Source organism: Syngnathus floridae, chromosome 22 (assembly GCF_059516105.1).
Source record: "Syngnathus floridae isolate MCC-2025c chromosome 22, RoL_Sflo_1.0, whole genome shotgun sequence".
NCBI lineage: Eukaryota > Metazoa > Chordata > Actinopteri > Syngnathiformes > Syngnathidae > Syngnathus > Syngnathus floridae.
Genome location: NC_142434.1, coordinates 4,063,435 through 4,073,971, shown reverse-complemented (window position 1 = coordinate 4,073,971; position 10,537 = coordinate 4,063,435). Strand labels below are relative to the sequence as shown.

General features: G+C 46.4%; 1 protein-coding gene across 2 annotated transcripts; it reads right to left on the bottom strand.

Annotated features, from left to right (window-relative positions):
* Positions 1-1,720: 1,720 nt before the first annotated feature.
* On the bottom strand, positions 1,721-4,810 carry LOC148379308 (uncharacterized). Of its 2 annotated transcripts, none has more exons than XM_088367433.1 (5): positions 4,564-4,793; positions 3,513-3,791; positions 2,972-3,211; positions 2,435-2,707; positions 1,721-2,238 (listed from the first exon to the last, which is right to left on the bottom strand). In XM_088367433.1, exons 1-5 carry the CDS (start codon positions 4,619-4,621, stop codon positions 2,042-2,044), a joined length of 1,047 nt encoding a protein of 348 aa, XP_088223559.1. In that variant the 5' UTR covers positions 4,622-4,793; the 3' UTR covers positions 1,721-2,041. The 2 variants fall into 2 exon arrangements, with proteins under 2 accessions (XP_088223559.1, XP_088223560.1); XM_088367434.1 differs by having other exon boundaries at positions 1,984-2,238; positions 2,401-2,707; positions 4,564-4,810.
* Positions 4,811-10,537: the final 5,727 nt, after the last annotated feature.

Here is a 10,537-nt window from a genome sequence, read left to right as displayed (position 1 = left end):
GGTGGATCAATTCAAGTGTGTGTGCATTTGAACACATTTCCTCCTTGTCCGAAATACGACGTCGATTTGTTTGATTTCCAATTCAAGTGGTTATTCATCGAAACAACAATTCTGCTGAATGAAAACATCAGCGACTCCCGGAATGAATGCAAGTCGAAGTCGAAGTCTGGCCCCTTTGACACGTTCTCAATAGGGTTCAGTGTAACGTGCTGCCATCTTGCGGAAAGTGTGCAACACTGCAAGCGAATGAATTGACTTCCAAGTCGGGCGACGCAAACTGTCACTGCCACATTCTGCTCCCTTTTTGCACCCTCTCAGCAGGGTTCAATGTGACGTGCTGCCATCTTGCGGAAAGTGTGCAACACTGCAAGCGAATGAATTGACTTCCAAGTCGGGCGACGCAAACTGTCACTGCCACCTTCTGCTCCCTTTTTGCACCCTCTCAGCAGGGTTCAATGTGACGTGCTGCCATCTTGCGGAAAGTGTGCAACACTGCAAGCGAATGAATTGAACTCCAAGTCGGGCGACGCAAACTGTCACTGCCACCTTCTGCTCCCTTTTTGCACCCTCTCAGCAGGGTTCAATGTGACGTGCTGCCATCTTGCGGAAAGTGTGCAACACTGCAAGCGAATGAATTGACTTCCAAGTCGGGCGACGCAAACTGTCACTGCCACCTTCTGCTCCCTTTTTGCACCCTCTCAGCAGGGTTCAATGTGACGTGCTGCCATCTTGCGGAAAGTGTGCAACACTGCAAGCGAATGAATTGAACTCCAAGTCGGGCGACGCAAACTGTCACTGCAACCTTCTGCTCCCTTTTTGCACCCTCTCAGCAGGGTTCAATGTGACGTGCTGCCATCTTGCGGAAATTGTGGAACACTGCAGGGTATCCCAAATGCCGCCAGTAGGAACGCGAATGACGGGTGTAAACAAAGCGTTGTGCGATTTTTTTTTCTTGTTGTCTTGTGCTAAAGATGGTGATTACAAACGTCGAAAGGCACGCGAGTTTATACATATCGATCGATCTATTGTTGGATCTCTTTTTTGACGTTGCAAATATCTGTGGATTCTTTTCTAGAAAAACACTTGTTTGTGTCGCATGACTGACACTGCGGATGGAATTATAAAGGCGAGCGCATGTACCCGATATGGAGTCTGTTTTAAAAAAAGAAAGAAAGAAAGAAGAGACACGTTTTGACAATGTCTTCTTATCGCAGTCTTAAATGACACCTAAACACCATGAGGCTGGGATGTTGATCGAAGACAATCTCAATAGACAGTAGCGTACTAGGCCTAAGTGTTTATTAAAAACCAAGACACTTGATTCCTCCAATCATACTCCTATATATGCGCTTGCGTGCCCACAATCGCGGTCATTGTGCTTTTTCGAGTCGTTTCGTAATGAGTTGGGTTGGATGTGTTTTTGTTAGCATCGATTTCTCCTCCCAAATACATGAGATGGTGATCATTTAGCGCAACAAATATCACTTTTGCACTTGAAGCACAGTTACACATACAAATTGTCGATGATTCTTGTCAATGTTTCAATTGAAATTGACAATAAAGCGGACTTTGACTTTGAATTCTTCCAAAGTGCTATTTGGTCTGTCATATTAGCGAGAGGGAGCTGCAATCATTCTTAGTAAGGCTTTCTTCATGAAAGCAAAGACATTTCTTGCATCTCCGACTTTATTGAAAGCAGGGAAAAAATGACATTCAAAACAAAGATTGACCCTTTATTGAATGGAGGGGGGAAAAATACAGACAATCGAGCAGCAAAAAGCAGCGTTGAGTTCAACCGATCAAAGGAAAAGCAAATCAAACTCCATGAGCTTAATCAATGACTAAATGCGCCAAAACTTACTTACTAACTAAATGCGCCTACAGTGGCAAATGTAAGCTTGCTTAATCGACGACTAAATGCGCCTATGGTGGCAAATCAATGGTAGTAGATAGAATGCATGCATGCAGAGAGACCAATCAATGGCTGGTATGGGCGGGCGCTGGCTGGCTTTTTCTGCCTCCACCTTCAGCTTGCTGTCTTCTAGGCGGCCAGCTGAAGAAGCAGCAGATGCACCAGGGTGACTGTCACCAGCAGAGCAGGTGAGTAGGACAGGCCGCCGCCGCCGGCCGTAGTGGTGAGGTCCTCATTTCCCTTGTTCTTAGTTGCCGGCCTTTCGGTGGTGGTTGGCTTGCTGGTGCCCTTGTCGTCATGGTTTTTCTTCCCGTTGTTAGGGTTTGCTGAATGAGAGAATGGCAATTGGAAAAGGTCAGCTGGCAACGTTTGAACTCGCCGCGCGGTACTGCGATTTGTAAAACAAAAAGTGCTGCTGAATGGGCTAGCTTATTGGTGGGTTTCCACTGCCAATGAAATGCAAAATCAAAGCTTTTCGGCTCTCGTACCAGTGAGTGGATTGTCCTGCAACATCAAACTCACTCAGAATGCTGACAACGAAGGTCACACTCTTGGAGTTGTAGGTGGCCTTGTAGCGTCCCTTGTCGGGTGTTGCCAGGGACAAGAGTTTCAGACCTTCATCCTTAGGTCCTACTTTCTGGCTGCCCGAGGGCAAACTGCCTCCCTCTTTCTCCCATTCGACCTTAGAAGAGTCGGTAACTACTTCTGAGATTCTCAATTTGAAGGGTTTTTCCAGCTCGCCACTGCACGCCACGCTATTTCCGTCTGCTGTGCCGGTGCCAAAGCAGTCGGCCACTGCCAGCACAAGAAAAGCAGATGTACATTCTGGTAACACGGGATGGATTGTGAGTGTACATTTAGCAAAATTGTTTGGTCAGCATTTGGCTAAGGTGCTGTCATGTGCACCCTCTAGTTTTTCTGACTTGCTCTTTTGTGGCTTGCCAGGAGAATCCAAGCCTGCAAATGTGTGCGCGCGCGCGCGTGATTGTGCCTATGTCAAGATACGATGCGCTTTTAAAAAGCTTTCGCGTGGCGAGCGGCTTTCCTGCAACATCAAACCTTGGACGGAAAACTTTTCATTGTTTGTGCCGCCCGTGTACTCTGCATCGTCGTCCAGGTTCTTGATCGTCAGGGTAGCCTCGTTGACTGGACCCTCGTACTTCGGACCGGCCGGAATGACGTCGTTCCCCTTCTTCCAGTTGGCTGCGGCAGTTCCGTCTTTGAGCCCCAACTTGATGCTGCCACCCGGCTTGCCCTTGCATATCGCAGGTGTGCTGGTGTCACCGATGCAGTCCACCACTGCCAGCACAAGAAAAGCAGAATCACTCACTCTGGCCTGTGCGCACGGAGCAAAGACTGTGGCGCTAAGTGGACCCTTTGAAAAGGAGGCCGAGATGTTTTTGGTCACATTTTGGACATTTTTCTCCAACTTTTCAACTCCTGAGCATAAGAGACTTTGCCTGTGTGGAGTGTGTGCGTGTTGTCCCTGTGGGCGTGCCTTCCCCCCCGCCCCGCCCCCCCAACACATTCCTAAAACATGCAAAGGAAACGGTGCGCAAGAAGCTTTCGTGCGGCCAGCGGCTGTCCTGCAACATCTAACCTTTAACCTTGAAGATTTGCGCTGGTGTGAGGTCTTTGGTTTTGTACTCCCCGTCGTCAGGTGTTTCCAGGTTCAGGATCGTCAGAGAACTTGGTGCTGTACTTCCCACTGTGTATTTGGTACTGTCCGTAGTGGTGAGGTCGGCACTTCCCTTCTGCCACTCGCTGACTGCGGTTTGTGAATTGACGTTCAATTTGACCGATCCGCCCTTCTTGCCGTTGCACGGCACTTCTGCGCCATCAGCGTTGCCCGTGCATTCTGGTGTCGTGTCCGCCAGCACTACAAAAGCAGAAGAGGGCAAAGTATCACCCACTCTGGTCTGGTCTGTGTGCAAAGTACACATTTGAGGAAAGAAAGTTTGACGCTATTTTCACTTCTGAATATGAACTTTGCTGCCATTGTAAATTGTTGTCTTTGTTCGACCAAATTTTCTATGGGCGCTTTGAAATGCTGCGTCAAACAAAAACCAAGGAAGGGAAGCTATTCCGACGACGTTTGGTTTGAAAATGCAAAATGTGATGATTATTAGCCTTTTGTTCTTGTCAACAAACAAAATCTATCCGAAATATACCGATTGCAATGAAAGTGGCTAGCAATGTTTTGTTTTCAAGAGGTTTTCTTTGAAATCAAGGTAACGCATTGGAATGGTCTATAGTCCAAAAACGCCATGTTGGGTTGGAAAATGTATCCTGTGACTGACTCCCTGTAGTTGTTTGGACAAACAAGCATCGGAATTCATTCCCAATAGTTTGCAGGAGTGATTTGGATTTATTTTTTTTTTTTTTTAAACATAGGCTTTCCTTGAAATCAAGGGAACACGCTATCTCGATTCAAAACAACGCCGTGTTCTGTTTGAAAATGAAAACTGCATTTCGACTTGTTCACAACCATCCGAATTTCTTCTTTCGAGCGAGTGTATAAGTAAAGTGATGTGGCAGAGGGGAAAAAAGCAAGCAAGGCTTGCGCCAACATGAGCGCCCACTTTTATTCATGCGCCTAAAAGCTTGCGCAAAATGCTCAGCAACGTCGTCATTGAATTCAACGGCCTTACCTTGGCCAAATTGCTCGCTGTACACGAGCACCAAGCACAGCAGCTTGGAGAAGTTCATCTTCTTTCGAGGATGACTAGGAAGGGAGGGAGCGTTCGGACCTGCTGGAGCTGGAGCTGGAGCTGCGTGGAGCGCTGCGAGCAGGCGAATCCACTGAACCAAACGAGCCGAAAGAACTCCCTCCTACAACGCTCTCTCTCGATCGCCGTCATCTTCAGAGGCGCCTTTAAAGTTTGCACATTTGTTGCTCGTTCATTGGCTGCATTTGGGAACTTTATGACGAGTGCGTGCGTGATACACGTCGCACGCAAAAGCAAAAGCGGCCGCGGAACCGTCTAGAAGCCCCTTTGCCTTACGCCACACAGCTGCTTGCTCGTCTCCTTGAAGTCTTTACTTTCGTCTGTCATAACTGCTGCTGCGGTTCCGAGTCACGACGAATCCGAATTCAGAATCCTTTTTATTCTTTTCCGACTCCACCGAGCAGATACAGAGCCGTCTCCTCGACATTCAAGTGGCCCTTATGCCGGTGGTGCCTTTCGTGGCAGTCGTAGAAATCGTCGCTGCCAAAAAGACAGCCGAGGCAGCCATTTTTTAAGGGGGCGGAGGGGGGAGGAAAAAAAAAAAAAAAAAAAAAAGTCACAATGACGAGACGATCGTGGACACACGCAAAGACCATAAAGGAATGGAACGTCACTGAAATATTTCACTCGATGGTGGCGCGGCTTGTTTTACTTTCGTGAGACGTGCACATCGTGAGCCCGAAATCGTTTGGACACGATCGTGGAAGCAACGTGAAGGAATGAGGTCGAAATAGGAAAAGGCCTGCCTAGCTCCAAAAACAGACATGCTCCAACCTCGTTGAATAAAGCAGACATAAGCAGACAAGTATATTCAATAAATAAAAGAAACATAAGCAGACAAGTATATTCAATAAATAAAAGAAACATTTGAAGCCTATCATTATACCTACACAGCAAATCAACAAAGAAGACATAACTAGACATTTTTGACAAGTGGTGATGAGAAAGGGTTTTATAACGTTATGATGATCTGATATCTATATTTCTGAGCACTTTGAAATAACAAATGACTTTTGAGCTATTGCCGAAAGAGCTTCATGACCCTTAAGGAACTGTGTAATGCGTGCCTGATGTTTTTTCTCTGAATCATGGACAGGGAGGGCCAGAGTCGTCTTGACCGTTCGGTACTCGATTGTATCTTCTGTTTTGACTCATGCTAGACGCCACTTTTTGATTGCTACTGAACAGAGGGAAATACGTCGTTTGCCTAACAAAGAAAAGATACGCTTGGAAGGAAGCATGATTCAACTACGAAGAAGCAAAGACACGATGTATCGAAAGAACAGCAATAGATTAATGATGTCACAGCCAAAAGCTAACATCATTTCGTACCAAATGACAAAATTAAAAGAATAAGAATGAGGTACGACGACAGTGTATGTCCAAGATTGGAGAAGAATGTTCACAGGAAGGTCACGTGGAGATAAAACCAGCAGGTGCCAGACAAAATTGAAAGAACGAGGTACGACGACAGTGTATGTCCAAGATTGGAGAAGAATGATGATCGATCGATCGATCGATCGATCAATCAATCAAATGCATCCACCCCGCGATCGACTTGATTAGCCTGAGCTACCAGCAACAGTTCAAAAACCATAAATCCATGTATCACTCACCTTTTTTTATCCATCCATCCATCCATCCATCCATCCATCCATCCATCCATCCATCCATCCATCCATCCATCCATCCATCCATCCATCCAGCCACACAGCCACCCATCCACCCATCCACCCATCCATCCATCCATCCATCCATCCACCCACCCACCCATCCACCCATCCCTGTGCTCGCCCCTCCCCTCCTGTGTGCCCATGATGAGTATGATCATTCCCACCTGCCTCTCGTTACCTGTCGTTACCTGTCCTGTCTGCCCCTCACTGCCCGTCGGATCGTTGCTGCGTGTTCATGTCACGGCGGCTTTTTGGTTCCTGCTCCTGTCATTGGTAATGTCACCCTGTCTTTTTGTTTCACGTCAGTCACCTCGTTCGCTTTCGTTGCGTCACGTCACTTGCCGAGTCTGCTAGTTTGCGTTCTTCCCTTCAACCCTGGTCCAAGCTGCGCTCGGTCCTCCTGCTCCATTTCCACTCCGATCCTGACACCTTCGCTTCCGTCCGGACCCCATTTTCAGTAATGCTGCTCTTGATCCGTACATGCATAGTGTCATGTAACACGGGGGGGGGAAGGTGGTGCCAAATGGTAAAATATGGATTGTTCACAGGAGTAAATTGGCAGAGCTGAAATTCCCAATTTGTCCAAAAGAGGGCGCCAGACCGAAACATGAGCCCAAAAAAGGGGCCAAAACAAGCCCAACTAGTTGAAATGGAAATAAAACAGGAACATGGTGTCGGATTGTGAGTCACGCATGGAAGCACAAATGCGATTTGTACTTTTTGATTTCTTTGCTTGGCTAAAAATGTATTCTGTGACAGCTTAAAGCAATATTGTTAGTCAATTTGATCGAGAGGCCCGCCACTGTGAGAATAGTGGCATAGTGACATCAATTGTTTGGAGAAGCACAAATGTGATTTGTACTTTTTGATTTCTTTGCGTGGCTAAAAATGTATTGTGTAACAGCTTAAAGCAAATTTGTTAGTCAATTTGATCGAGAGGCCCGCCACTGTGAGAATAGTGGCATAGTGACATCGATTGTTTCAAGAAATAGATCAAAGGTTTGGATTTTTATTTCAGAGTTAATTGAAGCGCAACTTTCAAAAGTTCTTCTCATGAAACAGGAAGTGAAGAAAAGGGGCTTTACCAGGGGCTAGCTGTACATTGGTGGAAAGAAATGCGCGGTCAAGGCGGAAACATCTGCTGAAGGACAGCAGGTGTACGAGCAGGGGAACATTGTCCAAAGCCTATACAGCGTGGGGAAATTGTCCAAAGCCTATACAGCGTGGGAAAACTGACCAAATCCTATCAGGCGTGGGAAACTAGGCGGTCTTACCCTATAGAGAGGATATAGGTACCAGACAAGTCCTGCAGGAGCAGCTACGGGGCTTTTCCCCCCAAAGAGCGCTCGTACGTGAAGAAGCCCGAGGGAGTTTCGAGATTTTTTCCAGAGTCCCGGGATCTTTGTGTGAGACGCAGGATCGCTGGTCTGAAATTAACTTGGATTTACTCCCAAAAATTGGACTGGACAACTTTGCGGAAGAAACGAGGCGAGGGGAACCACTTTTCTGTATTTTAGCGAAGGAAGGGAATAGCCATCGGGGGGTCGTCGGTCCCCTCGAGGCCAGCCTGTTTCTCTAAGTTGGATTTTAGAAGTAAGATCGAATTGATCACTCGACTTTGCTTCCACCAAAAATAGCATGCAGCTGGTATCTATCTACTTTTCCCCTCTTTCATGAACTGTGCTTTGCAATCGAATTGTTCTGGGATTGAATGATTTAATGATAACGCGGGTATCAGTGAGTGAAATTGTTCGGTCTCTGGAGTAATTCTCTGGAGATTTGTAATTCATTTAATTCATTTTAATTCAAATAATTCATCAATTTCATTATTTGAAGGGCGCAGGCCCGTTTTCCCTTTTTGACGGGCCGCGTAAAAAGCAACTCCGAACACGTTAGAGAATTAAATAACTTTTGTAAATATTGAAGGGAAGAGTGAATTTTGTTAAAGGTTAATTCGGTTGAAAATTTGACTTCCTCGAAATAAACGACGATGCTTGAATTGGATCATTTGAGTGGGTGAAGGATAAAAGTATTTCGATTGTCCGTTGAGCGCGGCCCGTTTCCCCGTCTGTCGGGCCGCATCAAAAGTTAAACCGGACCCGATCGAAAAATGGACTTTCCTTCCAAATTAATTACTGGGCGAATCTAAATAGACGAAGACATTCTATTCGTTTTAAGAAACTTATTATTATTATTATTATTATTTTTTCTTTTTCAAAAAAGCAATCGAGTGGGGTGAAGCACTCGGACAGTTAAGTGCTAGATCTACATATAAGAAGTTAGAATTAGTCATCGAAAGTGCATTCATTTTCTTCTTCAATGCTATTATTGTCACACTTTTATTCATTCGATTCTCTTTCGAATAAACAAGTTGCTCGGCTCGCTGCATGAGCGACCAAGTGGAACGGACCCGTCTCAACATTTACTTCGGCAAAACTAGTGCTTGGGTGCGCCATACAAACGAATCCCTGAGGTCTTAACAAAGACATCTAAAAACATCCGTAACATCATAAGAACTTCAAACAGTAGCGGGGAGCCATCAATACGATGCGGTCACTTCCAAGTCTTGCCTCGAATTGAGTTACTCGGCTCGCGCTTCGGGTGACTTGAGCGGGATTGGCGTTGTGCAGAAATTGGATCGATTCCGGTGGAGTTAATGTAACTCGGGTGGTTAGATTAGGGACGAATCTCCGAACCCGGCTAAGGCAAGCCCGTTCGTTACTGGGGAGCCGGGGGCACCTTATAGAAAGAGGCGCGTTTGACAATAGTCAACAAAACAACCAGGGTCGTTCGTCGTCAAACACCTTCACCCCTCCGATTTCCTTCCAAATTTGACAAAAAGGCGGAATGCGAAAGCTTCCACCGTTTGAAGTTCTTGATTGATTTGACACGGAATGACCTTCCTCGCTACTAACGGGGTCCCCTTAGGGTCATCTTGTGTTTCGACTCAACGTCACGCGGCTGCTACATTAGGCGACGCGTGACGTTGAGTCAAAACACGAGATGACCCTGAGCCTAACCCACCTATCGAAAATGTCGAGTTGCGTATGTTTTCTTTATTGCTTCGGTGTGTAGCTATAATGATAGGCTTCAACGGTTTCTTTTATCGATTGTGAACATACTTCTCTGCTCTTCTTTGCTTTATTCAATGAGCTTTGAGCACGTCTGTTTTCGGAGCTAGGCAGGACTTTTTGTATTTCGACCCCATTCCTTCAACGGAATGACCTTCCTCGCTACTAACGAGGTCCCGCTGCCCCTTGGCGACACCCCGGGGGCAGCGGCCAACCGGAAAGAAACCGCCCCCCCCCCCCCCCCCCCCACCACCACCACAAGCCAGAAGGCGGGACGAAAAACCTCCGCTTTGACCAAAGCCGAGTCCACTCTCGTCCCTCAGTACAGAGGCAAGCGCCAAGACCCTTATTTCGAAATGAACTGTCGAAGGAGGCCGAAGACCTGATGGGAAGGGCCTTTAGCAGCAGGCTGGTGAATCTCCAGGGAGTGACGGAGAGCGACATCGAGATCAAGTCCTCTGTCATCGTCACAAACCGGTGATTGGCATTCGAATGTATGAGATGGGTAAGAAGGGATGATTTTTTTTTTTTTTTTTTTGGGTCAAATGTGTGTACAAACACTTGCACAGTGTGTACAAACACGTTATAAGGAGGCAAAGGTTACGGATAAACTACTGATTTTTTTTTTTTCCTCTCGTCAGGCCATGCCATCGCTTTGAGTGCGTAAACGTTTTTTTTTTTGTCGTTTTTATGCTGGTGTGTTGAAGTTCTACTTTTCCACGTGATGTTTGTCTGTATTGCTAAGTAGAGAGGATTCCAATGCTTCCCCCCCCCCCCCTTTGTGTCTGGCACTTTACAGAAACCTCTGTTTGTCACACTGAACGTTGACCTTGTCTCTTGTCCCAGAAGCTGTTTGTTTGACGTGGTTGTTTTCTAATAAACGGGTGGAAATCCACCTCGACTGCATTTTCAATTCTTGCGGTGGATCAATTCAAGTGTGTGTGCATTTGAACACATTTCCTCCTTGCCCGAAATACGACGTCGATTTGTTTGATTTCCAATTCAAGTGGTTATTCATGGAAACAACAATTCTGCTGAATGAAAACATCAGCGACTCCCGGAATGAATGCAAGTCGAAGTCGAAGTCTGGCCCCTTTGACACGTTCTCAATAGGGTTGAGTGTAACGTGCTGCCATCTTGCGGAAAGTGTGC